Genomic DNA, 21,729 nt, shown 5'->3' with positions numbered 1-21,729 from the left:
TCCACAAAGCTCTTTTAAGCATAAATAAAGGCAAGTCACCAGGGTTAGACGGTTTACCACTTGAGTTTTATCTGGCCTTTTGGCCCCAAGTTGGCTCTTTTTTGGTTAGGAATGATTCAGCAATCCAAAATGTCTCCTTCTCTAAAAACAATAATATAGCTATAATTTCTTAATTTCTAAAAAAGTGGAAGGACTCTACTGACTGCCAAAGTTATCGCCCTTTGTCAATTTTAAACAAAGGTATTAAGCTCCTTGCCAAAGCTCTAGCCTTTCGACTGGAACCATTTATGACCACTTTAATACATGAAGACCAAAGAGGCTTCATTAAAAGACGCCTTGCCTCAGACAATGTCTGCCGCCTTCTCCATATAATTGATTCTTCGAACACTACTGACTCATCAAATGCTATTCTCTCACTTGATTCTGAGAAAGCCTTTGATCGTCTCGAGTGTCACTTTTTATGAGCGCATCCATTTCACGTTGCACTCAATTACGTTATATGGGCTTTGGAGATCACTATTTAGCTATGATAAAATGACTATATTCCAACCCAACAGCAATGGTTCTGACAGCGAACACATGCTCTAAACTATTCCCAGTATCCCGCAGCTCTTGTCCGGGTTGCCCTCTCTCCCCTCTACTGTTTGCCCTATCTCTTGAACCTGTGGCCCAGGCCGTTCGCCAGTCAGTCTTCCATGATCCTATTACGGTTCACAACACCAAACATCACATATCTCTGTAAGCTGATGATATCCTTCTTTTTATTCAGTTACGCACAGCAATGCGCACCTATGGGGTACCCTGGAATAGCACACTAGGCACGCATCCATTTCACATAGCACTCACCAGATCCAGGCGTCAGGTCTCAGCTCTTTACTCCATCCTGGTTAAGGCTTCTTTAAAACCTCTACACATTGACAGAGTGTGGAAAGAGACTATACCACACATCAGTTTGAACTGGCAATTAATTTTGCAAAACTTGTCACCATCCTCCAGAAATCCCAACCACCAGGTCATCCATTTCAATTGTATACATAGAACATACTTTACTCCATATCTGTTACATAAAATAATGGGGGGGTGGAATGTTTATGGGAATTTTGTATTTGTCATTGTATTTCTCTCCTGTGTTTAATTGTTGATTACCACTCCCTTGTATTATTCCCTGAAATAATAATAATAAAAAATTGATCTTAAAAAAAAAAGAATCAGAATCTAAATCCGAATTATTTTTATTGCCAAGTATATTTGCACACACAGGAAGTTGACTTGGTGAGTTTGGTGCTTAGGACATAAAAAACAACAATATATAAGCAAACATTATTTAAAAAGACAGTGGCAAAAGAGCAATAGAACAATAATTACTCAAAATAAATAAAACTCAAGAGCAAGACCGTACCTCTACAAGGTTAACTATAATAAAATGATTATACCTGATAATTCACTGTGAAACACTTTATTCACTTTAAAAGTACATGGTAAAGGCTTATGATTATTACCTAAGAACTTAGGCTTATGACATGATTATTTCCTAAGAACTACTTATTGGCAACTTTGGGATTCACTGTTGCCACTTCTATCCCATGAGGCATGGCCACATGGGAGGAGCAACAACGTGAAGGCAACTTTGGTAGATCTGAATTCTGGGATTGTTTGTTGTTGTTGTTGTTGTTGTTGTTGATGTGGTGGTTGTTGTGATGTCGACGCCTTGAAGTGGTCCTGTTTTCGATCGTATTTCATATTATTGAATGTTACTTTTCTAGTGCAGCTAGAACATCCAAGGGAGTTAAGAAAAATGTTATATATATTTGTACTCGATCAAATTTCAGGACCCTCCTTTCATGACTTTTCCTAGATATGTGCGTTCTACCACCCACTATCCTTACATTTTCAAAATCCCATCAGGATAAGCTAATATAAAGCTATTTTGCCGTTTTTCTGTGTAGGAAGCAGGCTAATTTACAAGCAGCCAACTAGTGGTCGTTGTGTGTAAATAGCAGCTTGAACATTGTGAAGAGGGCCCGAGGTGGCTCTTTTAGTAGGTAAAAAAGGCACAGCTGTTCTAGTGTTAACAACCCCCCCCCCCCCGCTCCCTCTCAGGAGCCCGGTGGGAACCACACCCCCCCCCAGCTCTCCCCGCTGAGCCAGGCGGCCTACACCACTGCGGGGGTCCCCGGCGGGTCGCTGGACGTGCAGCACCTCATCATGCAGGCGGACGCGCGGCGGCGCCAGCGCAGCAACGACAACTACTTTGAGGACGTGCCGCGCGTCAAGCTGGAGCGGCAGATGGCCCAAGTCAGCATGGTGAGAGAGGGAGGGAGGGAGGGAGGAGGAGGTGGTTCAGGTGTCACCTGAGAGGAAACTGAGGAAAATACATTGGTATAAAAGATGCACACACACTAGACAAAAGCCTACAACAGTATGAAACGTACGAGCGTGTGTGTGTGTGTATGTGTGTGTGTGTGTGTGTGTGTGTATGTATGTGTGTGTGTGTGTGTGTGTGTGTGTGTGTGTGTGTGTGTGTGTGTGTGTGTGTGTGTGAGATAGCGTGTGTGAGAGGTTTTAGAGCACAGGGATTACGGCCGTTACTGTATCTGTCCAATTGAATCAGGGCTGTTCTCTCTGGACTAACGGGCGTGTTAACAGCATTACGCCATCGATCAGCAAACACACCTCGGTACACACACATCAGCACTGCTTCCCTTCGTTAGAGGGAGATCATACTGCATCCTTTACTCTACAGGAAGGGAGATCATACTGCATCCTTCACTTTACAGGGAAGGACAGCACACACACAGACACTAGCACACACCATGCATAGACACAAGGACACACAACATCATTAGTTCAGTGACACATGCGTGCGCACACACACACACACACACACACACACACACACACACACATACACACACACACACACACACACACACACACACACATACACACACACACACACACACACACGCACACATACACACACACACACACACACGCACACACGTAAAACAAACATACCACTTACCCCTAAAGCAATTATCTATGTTATTTATCAAAAGTATAAAGTATAAAATAGATTTCATTAATTTTTTCGTAGGAACAAAATGTTATTTGTTCTCTCATCTACACTCCCAAAGCATCATTATCCTGTTGAACCATTTTCTACCAAATTATAATAGGATTATTTTTCAAATTCACCTCTCAATCAATCAATGAAAGCATCGTATTCCTGTAGTATTGACGCTCTCTACAGGAAGCTCTCTATTGAAGCTCTCTCCCAAAGCACTGTAATATATTAATTATTTCAACAAACTAAATCATTGTTATTTTAATGTATTCTCTCTACCAAACTATGAAAGCTGTATTGAATCTTTCAAACAACAAAAGCCCGATATTTAACCTTTCTAGCAAACAATGAGATCATAGTACCCAACCTCTTAAATAATGTTAGCAAAATATTTAACCTATCTACCAAACAAGGAAAGCACAATAATGAACCATATAATATAATGAATATTATATACAGTATATATATATATATATATAATGAAAGCATGGTACCTAACCTTTCTGCTAAACTACTAAAGCATGGAACCTAGCCTTTACACAAAACTACGAAAGCATGCTCCTTAACCCCTAAATGACAAAAGCATGCTCCTTAACCTCTCTTCCAATTGACGAAAGCATGGTTGTTAGTCCTTCTACAAAACGACAAAAATATGATCAAAGGCATCTGGTGGTGCAGCTGTGCTCTGCGTTCTGAACTGCCTCTATTAGGGTCTGGAATGTGTGTGAATGTGTGTGAATGTGTGTGAATTACAGTAATGATCGGAGCAGACGCATACTTACGTTCACCCAGGCCCTTCAAAGGTGTTTGTGTCAGGACATTTTGCTTTTCTCGAAAAAAAATCGAGGTGACTGAGTCCTGCGTCAGCACGGTTTCACTGCCTCTCTCTTTTCTCTCTCTCTCTTTCTCTCTCCTCTCTCTCTCCCTCTCTCCTCTCCCCATCTTTCTCTCTCTCTCCCTCCTTTCTTTCTCTCTCCTCTCTCTCTCTCTCCTCTCTCTCTCTCACTCTCCTCTCTTTCTCTCCTCTCCTCTCCCCCCTCTCTCTCTTTCTTTCTTTCTCTCTCTCTCTCCTCTCTCTCTCTCTCCTCTCCCACCCTCTCTCTCTCTCTCTCTCTTTCTTTCTCTCTCCTCTCTCTCTCTTTTCTCTCTCTCTGGTGCTGATGACTCTCTCAGCACCGCTGCTCCAGCTCCAGAGCTCAGCCCTCAGCCCGAGGTCGTTTACCAGACTTCATTACTGCTGATTACCTCACCTCCAGTGAGCCTCATCAAGACGCTGACACGGATAACACACACACAAAACAAACAAACAAACAGTCACACAAACAAACAAATATACAAAGTACAAAAACACACAAACAAAAATTCCATTTGAAAGAGCCTGCCCAACACCTGCTACGGTACTTATATTCTGGATCATTGTACTAATTTCACTGTTTCATTCACTGGTTTGTTGTAGTCGCTAAAATAAGGTGTTATCTCCATAGAGTTGGACTTTCGAGAACAAGAGCACAGGGTGTGAGAAGCCGTTTAAAAACAGCAGAGGAAGGGGATGACACTTCTAAGAGTGTCAAATCACAGTTAGCATTCAGGAGAGGAGTGCCCTTAGGAACAGAACATTCAAAGTAGGGCATTTCCGGGCAAACGAGTGGAGTCTCGTCGAGTCTGGAGTCTCTCAATCTGACAACATTTAGAAATGTTCCTGAAGCGTTTTTAAAATGTTATTGAATGTTCTCTTGAGTCTGGAAAAAAAAACAGTAACATCATCAATGTGCGTACATCAGACAGACTGGATTCGTCAATTCTAAATATGCCTCTTTGAGGTTGCACTGCAAAAAGTCAGCTCTCAAAAACAAGAAGAAAAAAAAGCAATAAAATGGGATAATATTACTTAAAATACAGAACAGGAATAAAAACAGAACAGGAACATTTCACTTGCCAGGTTTTTCTTAAAACAAGTAAAAGATATCTTAAAACTAGTGCAGTAAGTAAAAATGTACTTTCTGCATTGTGTGCCCACTCCTGTTTCATGTGACTCTGTGTGATTCCCCTGGCTTCTATCTGATTTGGGTTGTCATTGGTTGTCGTTTCAGCAAGGCGAATGGTGCGAGCCAATCACGTTGCGTCCTCCCAACGAGGCCACCTCGTCCACCCCGGTGCAGTACTGGCAGCATCACCCAGAGAAGCTCATCTTCCAGTCCTGCGACTACGAGGCTTATGTGAGTCCTACCCTCATCCTCTATGCGTCACTGTGTGTGTGTGCGTGTGTGTGTGCGTGCGTGCGTGCGTGCGTGCGTGCGAGCGAGTGTGTGTAGGTGTAGGTGTGTGTGTGTGTGTGTGTGTGTGTGTGTGTTCTTGTTTGCATGTGTGTGTATAACTGCTGTAGGCTGTAGTACCCCGCTGTGTTGTACAGTAGAGAAGCCTGCTCAGTGAGGGTGCCAGCCTTTCAAAGGACACACACACACACACACACACAAACACTCCGCACTCCCACTACCCCCCCCCCCCCCCACCCCACCCCTCTCCGCTTTATTCTTGGCTCTCTGCCATATTATGTAATCAGCTGTGAAGTACCTGCACCATCAAAGGCTGTGAAGGTATTCAGGAGTGAAACTGCACCTCACCTCTCAGTCGGCACTGCAGAGAGAGATTTTTGACGCCCTGTTACATAACAACAACAAACTATGTTACCAAGGATGTAGTACATGTACACTTGACCGGTTTAGCCTCAGCAGTCATGTAACACTGATAACTCCTCTGATTGATCTGATGAATCAAAAGAGAAGATGATTGGCTGACACTCAGAGCTTAGGGACTGTTATCGGCTCTCAGTCAGTGGTGTTGAATTTGATTGGTGCTCTTTATAATTGAGTTTTCCTACTACACGCATGATTCCCTCTAAACCAACATATGGAATTGGTCAATATAAACCTGTTATGTCAGATTAAAAAAGACTGGTTCTGATTAAATAAAGATTTCATGATAAAAACTAAACAAATCTATAATTGCACAAGGGGTTCACTTTCAAGCAATTCATTCAGACGAACTCTTGTAGAGAGGCAGCTTGAGGATTAAAGGAAAGAATGTCAGAGTGAGCGAGTATAGAGAGTCTAATGCAGAGAGAGAACAGTGGATGGGGAGATAAAAAAGGGGTGTATAAGGTAGAGAGAGAGAGAGAGCGAGTAAGGTAGAGAGAGAGTGTGACGATGGTAGCCAAAGCAAAAATGAACAAACACCACCGTAAATATCGACAGAATGGATCCTGTTATCCCAAATTCACATCCCTCCCTCCCTCCCTCCCTCTCTCCTTTCTCTCACTTCACAAGAGTGATAGTTACAAGATGAGGCATTGAGGTTTCCTCAGCAACTGATTGCGGTGCATCTGTCTGCACGGCCTCTCGTCTTACGGGCGGGTGGGATGAACCACCCAGGCACGGCCACAGGAGAGCTCCCACACGGCGGCGTTGTTTACGACTACACCTCTTAACACCCGCTCCCCCCGGACACCACGCTCCAGACGGCTCCAGGAGTGAGATAAATGAGAGAGAGCGGAGAGAGCGAGGGAGGGAGGGAGGAGAGAGAGAGACGAAAGGGATGGAGGGGGGTCGAGAGAAAGGGAGGTAGGGGGGAGAGAGAGAGGAAGGGAGGAGAGAGAGAGACGAAGGGATGGAGGTCGAGAGAAAGGGAGGGAGGGAGGAGAGAGGAAGGGAGGAGAGAGAGAGAGAGAGAGACGAAGGGATGGAGGGGGGTCGAGAGAAAGGGAGGGGAGGGAGGAGAGAGAGATGGAGGGGGGTTGAGAGAAAGGGAGGGAGGGAGGAGAGAGAGAGGGAGGGAGGAGAGAGAGAGATGAAGGGATGGAGGGGGGTCGAGAGAAAGGGAGGGAGGAGAGAGAGAGAGGAAGGGATGGAAGGAGGGGAGGAAGGGAGGGAGAATTAGGAGTGAGCAAGAGTAAACGGAAAACAGCAAGGGACAGAAAGGGCTACCGAAAGAGATGAAGAGAGTGGAATTACCAACAGTGTAACATACAGTAAGGAAGAGAGGGGAAGAGTGAAACAGAGTCGGAGTGTGGGGGGTCGAATGAGGAGAGAGAAGAGGAATAAAGAGAGAGGAAAAAAAACCGCTTGCGGGCAACTTTGCTCAGACATGAAACTGACTCTAAAGGAACACTGTTGTCTCCTCCCTTTTGTCCCTGCTTCACACCAGACAGTGATCTAAAGGGGGCCGCAAACTATTCTTACAAAACCTTGCACTAACAATGCACCAACATCATTAACTCAACTCTTTCATTACCCAACCTCTCAGACAATAATCGAAAGTCATTTGGACACCATTCCTTCTGAATCTCAGCGCTCAGTCGTCATGACTACGCCCTCTTCATCAAAACAGACACAATACCCTAATCCAGTCTTTATTGTCGATATGTCGCTCTCGTGTCATTATAGCGCTTGTTTATTAAAGTTGTCAGACAGGCAGGCGTCATCATTGCAGATAAGAATAGTAATCATCATAATAATAATAATAATAATGCATTTTATTTATGGGTGTCTTTCAAAGCACTCAAGGACACCTTACAGAGCATAATTAAAAACAAGCAATAGATCAAGTTCAAACAAACAAAAACAAAACAAAACAAAAGACTTAATAAGAACAAGATATTTCACTCCGTATTGAACTAGACAATATCCTTTGCATTATTTAGCATTGTCTATTATCCTAACATGGTCATGTTTCAAGGTCATTTTTAGCTCTATCTGGGAAGCACTGCTGTAGGAAACCAAAGGCCTTGCCCCAATGTTACCTGATTGTATCACCCTATCTACTGCATGTCCCGCCTATCTACTGTATGTCCCACCTATCTACTGTATGTCCCACCTATCTACTGTATGTCCCACCTATCTACTGTATGTCCCACCTCTCTACTGTATGTCCCACCTCTCTACTGTATGTCCCACCTCTCTACTGTATGTCCCACCTCTCTACTGTATGTCCCACCTCTCTACTGTATGTCCCACCTACTTACTGTATGTCCCACCTCTCTACTGTATGTCCCACCTATCTAGTGTATGTCCCACCTATCTACTGTATGTCCCACCTATCTACTGTATGTCCCACCTATCTACTGTATGTCCCACCTACTTACTGTATGTCCCACCTATCTACTGTATGTCCCACCTCTCTACTGTATGTCCCACCTATCTCCCCATGTTGTTGTTAACAGTCTTATGCCATCAACAGAAGCTCGTACTATATCATTTTAACTGTATTGAACAGATATCGGTCCTAATGTGACACGATCATAGCGAATGTTATTACAATGTTGTCTGTAAGTCTGTAACCTAATAACAATGTTTACCAGAACAGACGTACTTACAAAAACAGACATCAGAACAGATGAGACTCCCGAGTGAGAGCGAAAAAAAGAAAGAGAAAGAGATTGAGAGTGAGTAGGGAGTGGCAGGTCTGTAATGTTATTATGGTGTGTTTTTCTGTATCAGGACAGACTCCCCAGGCACCAGAACATTATTGACCGAGCCAGACAGTTACAGGAGAAATGTCTAAATCCACCAGACACCAAGTCTGCTCACCTCAGTATTACAACAATGATTCATGTTGCAGTTCTTATGTATATCACTAGAACAGCCATGAGGGGTCATTTTGAAGGAAAAATGTTAAATCTTTGCACTCAAATGACAAATTTCAGGACCCTCCTTTCATGACTTTTCCTAGATATGTGCGTTCTACCACCCAGTATCCTTACATTTTCAAAATCACATCAGGATAAGTTAGTAGTAAAGCTATTTTGCCGTTTTTCTGTGTAGGAAGCAGGCTAATTTACAAGACGGCAAACTAGTGGTCGTTGTGTGTAAATAGCAGCTTGAGCATTGTAAGGCGGCTCTTTTAGTAGGTAAAAAAGGCACGGCTGTTCTAGTGATATACATGTCCACATGTGGAATAATCAAGTTGAAGAGGAATGAATACAATGCGGAGGACAGGGTTATTATCCCACTGTGTTACCCTTTAGTGTAAGGTCCAGTAAGGTTACTGATCCTCTAGGGTAGGATTAAGCTCCCAGCAGGTTTTTGAGGCATTTAGGGTCAACGTGGCCTGAATGCAAGATATGTTGTAAATATTTAAACATGAATAGAATACTAAAAGCCTGATAAGAAATCCTCTTTGGGGGCTTTTTGTCGGCCATTAAAGCCGGGGTGGGTAACGCTCCAAGCAGGTGAATCTTACGCCCATTGAGTCCCCCTAATGTCCCCCTAATGTCCCCCTAATGTCCCCATTAACACTGTCCCCATAAAAGGATCCTTTTTAAAATGTCAGCAGAAAGCAGGTCCTCACTTAGTCAGCTCCCCTACACGTCGCCTCGCTAGCCTCCAGCAATGTGAACGTTCCTCTAGGGAGCTTCAAGGTGGTTTTAATCACCTCAGATGAACACAATGTGCTTCTTTGCCGCGCGCTCCCCGCCATATACAGTGGGGGAAATAAGTATTATTTTCAGGAAGTAAATCCCTCCCTGGGATCTGCGCAAACTTGGTGACCAACTACGAGAAACGTCTGAGCGCTGTGCGGAGAAACAAGGGTTTCTCCACCAAGTACTGAGTCGTGTTTAGCTAGGGGGTGAAATACTTATTTTACTCAATAAAATCACAATATATCAAAATTAATATAGTGTGATTTTCTGGGATTTTGGGGGGATATTCTGTCTCTCACTGTTAAAATGAACCTACCATTAAAATGATAGACTGTTCATTTCTTTGTAAGGGGGTAAACTCACAAAAGCAGCAGGGGGTGAAATAGTTATTTTACCCACTGTACCTACAGTATATAGCACATTGAGCAGACAGGAAGTGATGGAATTCTGTTGATACAGTATACAGTAATTGCTGATCACAATCATTGATTTAAAAAATGCTACGTAGGGTCATAGAGCATTCCCGATGAGAATAATGTCAGGAATTCGATGTTCTGCGTGGACATTTGCTATACGCTGGCTATCACTTTCTGACTATGAAGGGTCTTTGGTGTGGTAATCGCATCCTTTATACATGTTCAAATATTACATCCACATCAAATAATGCAACCATAAATTGACATAGAATGTAATATAATAGCAGTGTGATGAAGTTCAATGTCAATGTTGTTCTATGCATTCTTCCTTCTACAGTATCTTGGGTCGATGCTGGTGAAGGAGCTGAGAGGGACTGAGTCCACACAAGACGCCTGTGCCAAGATGAGGGTAAGACGGCCAGTCTGCGTCACTCCTTCACCCCTGCTGTGGCTCAGGAGGTAGAGCCGCTGTCTAATGATCGCAAGGTTGGCAGATCGGCGGTTCGAGCCCCGGCTGGCCACATGTCGAAGTGTCCTTGGGAAAGACACTGAACCCCAAATTGCTCCCAGTGAGCGGGCCGGCGCCTTGCATGGTAGCTTGCGGCCATTGGTGTGTGAATGTGTGTGTGAATGGGTGAATGAGAGGCCGTCGTAAAGCGCTTTGGATAAAGGCGCTATATTAGTGAAGTCCATTTACCATTTACCCCTGTAATCATAGGGCAGAGTACCCTGCTGTCCTCCCCTCCACCAGAACTGAAACAGTCCTCGCAGCTCTGCACTGCAAAAAGTCAGTAATGGAAAAAAAAAGCAATAGAATGGGGGAAATATTACTTAAAATAAGCAAAATAATCTGCCAACAGAACAGGAAAATGCCACTTAATATGTCTTAAAACAAGTAAAATATATCTTAAAACTAGTGCAGCAGTCGGACAAAAAACAAGCATTTATCGCCTCGATTTATATAAATGTTATATAAGTGCAGTCCATTTGATTTAAGATATTTCTTCTTACTTAGATGTACTTTTTGCAGTGTGTGTGTTGTGGGAGATGCTGCAGTGTGCCAGCGAGGATGATGATTCATATTCATGCTCTTTCCCTCCTCCGCCCCCCCCCCCCCCTCCTTTTGTTCTGTCTATTTATCCATGGAGTTACATCTGAGGGGATCCGACGTCTCCGCATGCCGCAAACACCCCAGACACATTTCTCCTCACTCCTCACTCCCTCTCTCGCTCTTCTCTTCTCTTCCCTCATTTCTCCCCCCTCTCTCTCTCCCTCTTTCTCACCTTCTCATTTCTTCGCTCTCCCTCTGTGATAGACCTTCACTGCACAAACGCTGACATGCCTATCCACCAGACGCTGCTGTTGTCTGTGTTATTATTAGAACATAAGGTCCCTCAACCAGATGCTAGACTCGTACTTTTTAGGTTTCGTTAACTCCCCACACACCCCATAATAACCCATCACACCATAACCCATCTCTCCCACCGACTTTTTCTTCCCATCATTTCTTCAAGCACTCCCATTTTTCCATCATTCTCTTTTAGTGTCCATCACCCTGCTTGTGGGCGGTTCCAGACTTCAGGCAGTCATTGCCTACAAAGGATTCTCGACAAAGTATTAAAAATGAGCATTTCATTCATGATTATGTTCATTTGTCCAATTCCATTTGAGCCCCTGAAAAGAGGGGACTGTATACAAATGGTTGCAATTCCTAAAAGTTGCATACAATATATATTTTTTTAAAGCTGAAAGTATGCACTTCAATTGCATTTAATTGTTTTCACTTCAAATCCACTGTGGTGGCATACAGATCCACAATTATGGAAATGGTGTCACTGTCCAAATACCACTGCCTATATGAATACATAATCTCCAGTGCTGCAGCATGCTGGTGTCTGGTAGTGCAGCTTTTTTGTCTGTCGTCATAAGCCACTGAACCTGACTGTGCTCTACTGCAATAGAAATACAGAAACACGATGAGGCAGGAGAAAGACACACAGAGAGAGAGAGAGAGAGAGAGAGAGAGAGAGAGAGAGAGAGAGAGAGAGAGAGAGAGAGAGAGAGAGAGAGAGAGAGAGAGAGAGAGAGAGAGAGAGAGAGAGAGAGAGAGAGAGAGAGAGAGAGAGAGAGAGAGAGAGAGAGAGAGAGAGAGAGAGAGAGAGAGAGAGAGAGAGAGAGAGAGAGAGAGAGAGAGAGAGAGAGGGAAAGGGAAAGGAGACAATGTTTACTTTTGATGCGCTGTGTTACGAAATTCAAACAGAATTTATCCGAGAGAGAGGAGTAGAGTGGGTTAGGAAGAGAGGGAGAGAGTGAAGAGGAGAGGAATTCATAAGCCCTCCTTTGAATATATTAAAGCTGTGACAGTTGGAATGACAGCATAGGTTGATACTGGTGTTACATCACATGATTCCCTGCTGCAATACTGCATAATGATCTCAACAATGGGAAAAAATACTGTAGTCAGAGACTGAGGGTGGTGAGTTATAAAGTGGTGAGCTGTTTTCGTCCAGGAGGAGATTTCTGTTTATCACATTTATTAGCTTTTAATGAAGTGTCGTTTATAAGGCCTGTTCAATAACTTCTAAGATCAGCAGCTGGTTTATAAGGACTTGAATCCTGAAGAGACTTTGTAAGTGACATGTACAATTTTACAGACAAAACCAGACCTTATTCATATTTGGGGCAAACATTTTAAAACAGCACGCTGAAAATATAACAAGCATGTAGCTACACAGACTTTTTGCAAAAATGTATCTTTAATTATAATCTTCTCAACTCAGCTGATCACTTAATTTGTAATGCATCTTTCGGTCTTAGAAAAATCTATTATTCTTATTGTTGTTGTTGATGTTATTATTATTATTATTATTACTATAATAACAACAACAACAACAACAATAATAATAATAATATATAACAAGGTCAAGGGCAAATCAACAAGGTGTGGCCAAAGAGCTAATTGGGGCGTCTGTGGCGCAGGAGGTAGAGTCGCCGTCTAATGATCACAAGGTTGGCAGATCAGCGGTTCGAGCCCCGGCTGACCACATGTCGAAGTGTCCTTGGGCAAGACACTGAACCCCAAAATTGCTCCCAGTGAGCGGGCCAGCGCCTTGCATGGCAGCTTGCCGCCATTGGTGTGTGAATGTGTGTGTGAATGAGAGGCCGTTGTAAAGCGCTTTGGAGCAGCTTTGGAGCAGCTATATAAGTGCAGTCCATTTACCATTTACCATTTAATCATTTTATTGGCTGTCGAGGGAGCAGGTCGATTGTTTTTGGAAATGTAATTTGAGGTTCCTTGTTTTTACAGTCAATGAATAACCTCCGACCTTCTGAATTGATTCAGGTAATCAAGGGAGAGGAAGAAGTGGTCGATAGACCGATGTGCATGAACTCTTTGTTCTCTCTCTCTATCTCTCTCCACCCATTCCCCCCCTCTCTTTTTAACCTAAGCTTGTGCTAATCTCACCAGTGACTCCCCCACCCCTAACCCCTAGTTGGAAGCTGATTTCAGAAGCTGGAATGTTAGGTTTTGAGATTATTTGGTGATAAATTCTAGATTCTGCTTGAATTTCATAACACAGCGCATCAAAAGTAAATGTTGTCTCCTTTCCTTTCCCCCTCTTTCCTTCTCTCTCTCTCTCTCTCTCTCTCTCTCTCTCTCTCTCTCTCTCTCTCTCTCTGCTCTCTCTAGAAGTCGACAGAACAGATGAAGAAGGTCCCGACGATCGTTCTCTCTGTCTCCTACAAGGGAGTCAAGTTCATCGACGCCACAAACAAGGTGAGTCAGCTGCTCCAGAACATCAGGAGACCGCACGTCCCAACCTGCCACAACCTGTTGACGCCGCAGAGATGCCAGACGATGCTGATCACAGAGCTGGTGGAAGGAACAATCACTATAGTCGGAGCGTATCGACTCCGGAGGACACTCATCTCCCGATTGTCGCTTTCCTTCCAATCGAGAGAGTTGGTTTTGTGGTATATTCAGTAGACAACCTTTGTCTGATTCCCTTTGTTGTATGTGGGAGTCAAAGGAACGATAAAGACACTCCACAATAACAGCATGACAACATTAGCATTATCTTACATTGCATCGTCAAATCCGAGCTAAGACCATATGTACATATATATATAGGTATAGTGAAAAAGGTATGCTCTCACTGCGATGTAAGTCGCTTTGGATAAAAGCATCAGCTAAATGGCATATGTTATATTACATTATATAATATTATTTTAGCCTCATAATCTTGAATGACACTGTCCAATCAAAACCAAGAAGTCATGTCATGAACAAAGATCACCAGTCCTTGATAGAGACTGACGTTATTACACTGACATCCACACCAATGCTCACAACAGCCTCACAGCCTTTTCACAACAATTAAGTCAACTTCCTCCTGAAACCTCTTTAGCTTTGAAACAGAAACTCATGAGAGACCTTCTCTTCAACTCTCGGTGCAGAACAATGCAATGAAGAATTTGCAACACGCACTTCAGGGGAGCAACACATCTTTGCTTGCAGGACTTGACCCTACTTGCATCTCATGAACTCTCTCTTAACACTAGAACAGCCATGAGGGGTCATGTAAAGAAAAATGTTATATCTTTGCACTCGATCAAAGTTAAGGACCCTCCTTTCATGACTTTTCCTAGATATGTGCGTTCTACCACCCAGTATCCTTACATTTTCAAAATCACATCAGGATAAGCTAGTATAAAGCTATTTTGCCGTTTTTCTGTGTAGGCAGCAGGCTAATTTACAAGCGGCCAACAAGTTGTTGTGTGTAAATAGCAGCTTGAGCATTGTAAAGATGCGGCTCTTGTAGTAGGTAAAAAAGGCACGGCTGTTCTAGTGTTAAGAGCCCTCTCACACACTTCCTGTCTCACACACTTCCTGTCTCACACACTTCCTGTCTCTCCAGAACATCATCGCAGAACACGAGATACGCAACATCTCGTGTGCGGCCCAGGACCCGGAGGACCTGTCCACGTTCGCCTACATCACCAAAGACCTCAAGTCCAGCCACCACTACTGCCACGTCTTCACTGCCTTTGACGTGGTGAGTACAAACATAGCGCCCCCTGTCTGTGAGGAGGAGGAGTAGTAGTAACCTTCAGAACCAGAGCAAATATATATACAGTACATATATACAGTACCTTAAATGACCTTAAATGTTCTCATATTATGTCCACAAGAGCGTAGGGAGTAGGGAATGGCTGATTTGGAATTCGGAAGAGAGGGTTGATGATGTCATTCATTTGTGTGATTATGTGTGTGTGTGTGTGTGTGTGTGTGCGTGGATGTATTCCTCCTGTCTATCTTTATTTCCCCATACTCTCTCTCTCTTCTACCCTCTCGTTTACTCTCTGGCTGTGTGTGTGTGTGTGTGTGTGTGTGTGTGTGTGTGTGTCTGTGTCTGTGTCTGTGTCTGTGTCTATGTGTGTGTGTGTGTGTGTGTGTGTGTGTCTATGTGTGTATGTGTGTGTGTGTGTGTGTGTGTGTGTGTCTATGTGTGAGTGTGTCTGTGTCTGTGTCTGTGTCTGTGTGTGTGTGTGTGTGTGTGTGTGTGTGTCTATGTGTGTATGTGTGTGTGTGTCTATGTGTGTGTGTGGCAGAACCTGGCCTATGAGATCATCCTGACCCTGGGCCAGGCCTTCGAGGTGGCGTACCAGTTGGCCCTCCAGGCCAGGAAGAGCGGCCACGGCTCCTCCACCCTGCCGGAGAGCTTCGACAACAAACCCAACAAGCCCATTCCCAAGCCCCGCGTCAACATACGCAAGTCTGTGAGTAACACACCTACCTAACCCCAACCCCCACCCCACCCCACCCCCACCGCCCCGCAACCTCACTCCCATCACCTGCAAGTCTGTGAGTAACACACCTACCACCCCCAACCCCCCCCCGCACCCTCCCCGCAACCTCACTCCCATCACCTGCAAGTGTGTGTGTGTGTGTGTGTGTGTACTCTACCCTATCCTACAGTCTCCTACTGACTCTTGGGACAACTCGCCACGACTCTGACGTCACAGATTCAAATCCCCTGCACTGTTCTTCGCCAGATCTTATCGTGTTGCCTTTGTTGTGTGTGTGTGTGTGTGTGTGTGTGTGTGTGTGTGTGTGTGTGTGTGTGTGTGTGTGTGTGTGTTGGCCGTACTGAGGTGGTGGCGGAGGTGTTGGTGGATGTTTGGTCTGTAAATGGGACACTCCATCTTCCTCTCTCTGCAGTCTCTTACAGAGCAGGGTGATTGATGATGGCTGTTTGCATAGCGCTCTGTTGTAGCCTGTGTGTGTGTGTGTGTGTGTGTGTGTGTGTGTGTGTGTGTGTGTGTGTGTGCGCGTGAGTCTGTGTGCGTGAGTCTGTGTGTGTGTGTGTGTGCGTGAGTCTGTGTGTGTGTGTGCGTGTGTGTGTGCCACTCACCTACCAAACCCCAGGGCTAGTCTGCCCCCCCCCCCAGCCACTCACCTACCCAGACCCCACGGGGCTAGTCTGCCAGCCCATCCCCCCCCCCCCAAAGATTTACCATTGGGGCCTGCGTTGTTAAGCGTAGCAGCTTTATGCTAGGAGGGGGGGGGGGGGGGGGGCTTGTATAGAATTACAGGAGATTTACTGCCCTTGCGTGAGCTGCAACCGAGGGGTTGGCGTCTCGTGTCTAGACACACACACACACACACACAGCCGTGTCCGCGTAATGACTCACTCCCTCCCGGTGACTCAGGGGGCAGATGGAGTGTTAGGGGACAAGCTTTTCGGGACAGTGACACTTTCAATGTCATTGGAGGAATTGCCCCCCCGGAATTCCAAGTCCAAGTTTCGATCCTACGTCGGAGGGGGACAGAGACAGCAACCGTGTGAGGTCTTTCCAAAGCTCTAGGGAAAGCTTTTCTGTCGTTGTCGTTGTCCCCCCCCTCTCTTCTGTACTGATGGGGGGGGGTCTACTGAGGGTGGGGGGGGTGGGGTCTACGGTTATATACTGGAGGCACACAGAGATGATGGATGGTGACGTGTGTCGACGCAGTCTGCCGACTCAGCGACCATTACATTAACTATTAATTGCCTGCTGTGTGTGTGTGTGTGTGTGTGTGTGTGTGTGTGGGTGTGTGTGTACACATTGTATTTAATGGAGTGTATAGTGCGGCAAGAAGGGTATACTGCAGGATTCACTTAATATTCTCACCACCTGCAGGCCATTGTAATCATTCTGCTGCACTTTCCTGCAATCTCCCCTTTTCTCTCCATGAGATAGATTCGGCCCTTATCATCTGTGTGTGTGTGTGTGTGTGTGTGTGTGTGTGTGTGTGTGATATATTCCTCTTAGTGTTGCTGGAATTGTAAACAAACACTGCATCACTTTAAACCATTTGGAACACAGGTTGTGGGTGATTGAAGACGTTTGTGTGTGTGTCTGTGTCTGTGTGTGTATGTGTGTGTGTGTGTGTGTGTGTGTGTCTGTGCGTGTGCGTGTGCGTGTATGTGTGTGTGTCTGTGTCTGTGTCTGTGTCTGTGTCTGTGTCTGTGTCTGTGCGTGTGCGTGTGCGTGTCTGTGTCTGTGTCTGTGTCTGTGTGATATATTCCTCTTAGTGTTGCTGTGGTGTTACTGTGTCTTCACTGTGGTGTTGCCATGGTATTATTCTGGGTGTTCTGTTGCTGTGGTTTTGCCATGCCGTTGCGGTGGTGTTACTGAGCATGTTGCCGTGCTGTTGCCGTGCTGTTGCCGAGCAACAAGGTCCCCTTGTTGTTTTGACCCTTGTTGTGACCTCTGTGTTCCTCCGCACCCTAGGTCATGCCCCCCCCTAGCCGCTGGTCCCTGGGCCACACATACACCCCCCACCGGCCTCCTCTCCACCCTCCTCTTCCTCCTCCTCCTCCTCCTTCACGACTCCTCCTTCATCACCCTCACAAAGTTCAATTTCAGGTCTTCTTCACTTTTCCTTTCCTTATGCTTTGACCTTTTGACCTGTTCTCCTTGTTTTCCTCCTCGGTTCTTTGTTTGTTTTCGAACATGTTTTGTCGTTTGAATCCATTTTAGTCGGTCGGTTGGTTGTGTGTGTGTGTGTGTGTGTGTGTGTGTATATGTGTGTGTGTATTCATGTGTGTGTATGTGTGTGTGTGTCTCTGACATCTATATGTAGGCACCTACCTCCGACACCCATTTTACTGGATGAACCAATGTGTAGGTTTGATTCAAGGGAATCAAGAGGAAGCTACTAATGGAATGAACGGTTTATTAAATCAACCACTTCTCAAATCTAAATTCTAAAGTGCTCGTGAGCTTAGGTCAACTGCCTTAACCCATCAGACCCCCCAGAATATAGAAGCTGGTTTTATAATAATAATAACTTTTATTTGTATAGCGCTTTTCCTGCAAACGTTGCAGCTCAAAGTGCTCCGTTACCCACGCATTTTTAACCAGTTAATGGTTTTACTCCATTGTTTGTCAACAATGGAATTGCAAACAAACACTGCATCGCTTCAAACCATTTGTTGGTGAGGAGGTTGTGGGTGATTGGAGACGTTTACGTGTGTGTGTGTGTGTGTGTGCGTGTGCGTGTGCGTGTGCGTGTGCGTGTGCGTGCGTGTGTGTGTGTGTGTGTGTGTGGAGGGACCAGATAAAGACACACCATACCGCAGAACCGCTACATTAACCCTATTCCCTACGTCACTGAGTCAGTGTGTGTGTGCGTGCGCATGTGTGTGTGCGTGCGTAACATTCTTCCAGTGTCAGCTTTGCAGTGTTCACAGACAATAACTACCTCCTCCAATCATCTTTGTCTCCGAACAGACCAATAGAATAGAAGGGAAGCACCCTCGGCAACGAGACCGAGCCGGTTCATTGGTTGTTCAAACTGTTGTTGTTGTTGTCGCTGGGGACTTGGAAAGACGAGGGTGGTTTTGAAGGGATAATGCTGCTGGTTTTATGAACATTGTCAGCACACAAACAAACCGGTCGGTTAGGGAGACAGAAGACGTTCTTCTCGTTCAGACTTTTATTCTGAAATATTTCAATAGATTTTCCAACGTTGTTGAAAATCACACATCGCTAGTCAACTAACAACAGCTTGTTTTGTGAGCCTGCTAACAATGTAAAGTAGTGTTATAGTTAACTAAGTAGCAGTGGGGTTTACTCACCGAATCCATTGCGTTATTGCAATATTTCTATATTTTTGCTTGACTAGCGAGTGTGTCATTGATTTTCAACAACGAAGACATTTATCCTCATCCCTCTCTCTCTCCCTCTCTCTCTCTCTCTGCCTGACTGAATTATTCTCCCCCGCTTTCTCTGATATTGCCTAACTGCTCTGCCATTCTTTTATTTTTCTCTCTTTTTGTCCCTCCCTCCCCCCTCTCTCCACCTTCCCCTGCTTCTCTCTTTTTCTCTCTCCCCCCTCTCTTTTTTTCTCCCTCCCCCCTCTCTCCACCCCCCCCTCTCTCTTTTTCTCTCTCCCCCCCTTCCCCTCCTTCTCTCTCCCCCCCCCCTCCTTCTCTCTCCCCCACCTCCTTCTCTCTCTCCCCCCTTCCCCCCTCTCTCTTTTTCTCTCTCCCCCCCTCTCTCCACCCCCCCCTCTCTCTTTTTCTCCCTCCCCCCCTCTCTCCACCTTCCCCTCCTTCTCTCTCCCCCCCCCCCTCCTTCTCTCTCCCCCCCCCTCCTTCTCTCTCCCCCCCCCTCCTTCTCTCTCCCCCCCCTCCTTCTCTCTCCCCTCCTATCTCTCCCCCACCCCACCTCCTTCTCTCTCTCCCCCCCTTCCCCCCTCCTTCTCTCTCCCTCGCCCCCACCTCCTTCTCTCCCCCCCCCTCCCCCTCCCTCAGATGGAGCAGCCTTCCATGGACCAGAAGGTGCACGCCAACGTGCCGTGGATCGTGGAGCCGGGCCAGGAGGCCAAGAGAGGAGTCAACACCAAGTACGAGACCACTATTTTCTAACGATACACGCCCGCCTTGCCCACTCCTCTGTGTGTGTGTGTGCCTTTGCAGAGAGTGGCCGCCCTCTAGAGGCGCCGCCCCGCCCCCCCCTCCCCATTGACGGATGCCGCGCGGGCACGAGCGCTGCACGGTGCGGTGGGCGTGACCCCGGCGTCACACGGCTGAAACTCCTCCCTCTCGCCCGCCTGTTAGCCGCCGCCGCCGCCCCCCCGCTGCATGATGACGTTTGGCGCTGCGCTGTGTCTCTCTCTCTCTCTCTCTCGTTCTTTCACACACCCCCTACTCGTTCGCACCCTCTGCCCCTTCCTTCTCCTCCTCATCCCCCCCCACCTCCCCAGTCTGCCTGCAGGGGCGGCGCATGAACTCTGAGCCTTGGCAGGAGGCAAACGTTTCTGTCTTGACCTGTAGGGGGCGCTAGTCAGTCCACTTTTTTTCCACAGTCCCCCCTTCTCCCCTTCCTTTTTATGTCAGTTGGGCGGGTCGGTCGGTCGATCGCTCCGGTTCTTGTTTTTCCTGACAGGGGATGCTATAGGCTACCGTTTGGCTATTTCTCCCTCTCGTCCTTTTTTTGTCCTTCTACTGCTGTTCCTGCGTTCCTTGCTTCTCTCTTTTTCTCAGCCCTCTCCTCTTCTCTCCCCTTGACGACCTTGAATGAGAATCTAAAACCGTAATGCTGCTAAGAACCCCACCTTTAAGTGTTTTTAATGTTTTTTTTTCTTGCCAAATGCAATTTTCCAGCATTAAGTTTGTGTGTTGATGTTGTGGGGGGGTCGAGTTGTCCGTTAATGACAACTGGAGGAAAAATGGAGGGCGAGTTTTTTTTTTTACCAGTTCCATCAACAGTGTAAACAGGACTACTCGGAGAGATCATGTAGCAGAATTGTACCGTTTTTTCAAAAGTTTTACTTTCTTCTCTGGCAGACTCCTCTAACTTGTCTCGGTGTTTGATTTTTCTAACAGCAAATTATTTTTTGAAACATTTTGAAACATTTAGGTTTATTTGAGGTCCCTTTTTTTGCCAGGGGGTAGGGGTGGAATGCTCTTTAAACCATACTGTATGTCTGTATTCAGATTTAATCAGTTAAAGAGTTTAAAAGAGGCTATTTATGCATAGTGAGACATTATTTTCTTTCCATAAACTTTGTTTTGTTAAAAGATGCTAAAGGTGTTCAGCTTGTGGCTAGCATAGCGGCCATTTTGGATTTTGTTGAGGAAGCAGGGCCGGTGGAGAGGCGGGGTTTGAGGACTCTCTGGATAAGTGATGTAATCTCATTCACAGGGCAATGCCGGACGCTCATGTCTATTACTGTGGAATGCAAAGAATGTAGCCAGCCCTAAACACGGACCCTCTCATACACACAATGCAAAAAGGACTACAAATACGGACTTACTACCTGTTGCTCTCTGTGTCCAAGGACTACAAACATGGATGCTCTCTTAGAGCCTTTGGTGTTTTAGGTTGACAAACAAACATCGTCCACACGTAATGAGACTACAAACCATGGACCCACGGATTACACTCACGCACGCACACACACACACTGTCAAAGGCTGCAGAGTCACAGATGTCAGTCTGATCTGAATGTACACTTTCATTGAAGCAGCCACAACCACAGCCTCTGTTCTGGGATCAGTTCCACGGCCGACTGGATGGCTAACTTGACCTTTTGAACTTTTGGGGAGGGTTGCAGCACCCAGAGTCTGTGGTGACAGACAACGCTACTCACACTGCAACACTGGGCATGTCTCTGTCTGAACGGACACGTGGGTTAAAGGACTTCTGGTTTGCTCTTTCCTCCTTTTTGTTTTGTTTTGTTTATGGTAAATAATACAATATGGATATGCACAAACGTGATTGGACGAGCTGTTCCGAACCATCATACGGTCACATGGGGGTTCTGCTGACATCACCAA

The 21,729-nt window shown here is 45.7% G+C and overlaps 1 protein-coding gene across 2 annotated transcripts in view; it reads left to right on the top strand.

Moving 5' to 3' along the window:
• anks1b (ankyrin repeat and sterile alpha motif domain containing 1B) overlaps positions 1-21,143 on the top strand; it is a gene marked incomplete at both ends in the record, with an annotated part of 90,699 nt that extends 69,556 nt beyond the window's left edge. The window contains 8 exons of one of the 2 annotated variants that reach the window (XM_080537392.1): positions 2,101-2,295; positions 5,158-5,283; positions 10,236-10,319; positions 13,590-13,676; positions 14,818-14,955; positions 15,512-15,679; positions 19,702-19,793; positions 21,095-21,143. In XM_080537392.1, coding sequence (XP_080393518.1) covers positions 2,101-2,295; positions 5,158-5,283; positions 10,236-10,319; positions 13,590-13,676; positions 14,818-14,955; positions 15,512-15,679; positions 19,702-19,793; positions 21,095-21,143 — 939 coding nt within the window. Of the gene's footprint in view, positions 1-2,100; positions 2,296-5,157; positions 5,284-10,235; positions 10,320-13,589; positions 13,677-14,817; positions 14,956-15,511; positions 15,680-19,701; positions 19,816-21,094 lie in introns of those variants that run through there. The other variant, XM_080537393.1, reaches the window with a different exon arrangement.
• Between the last annotated feature and the right edge of the window lie 586 nt (positions 21,144-21,729).

This window comes from Nansenia antarctica (genome assembly GCF_963989245.1).
Source record: "Nansenia antarctica genome assembly, chromosome: 8".
Taxonomy (NCBI): Eukaryota; Metazoa; Chordata; class Actinopteri; order Argentiniformes; family Microstomatidae; genus Nansenia; species Nansenia antarctica.
The sequence above is the reverse complement of the archived record's forward strand: the minus strand, read 5'-3'. Positions and strand labels throughout refer to the sequence as shown.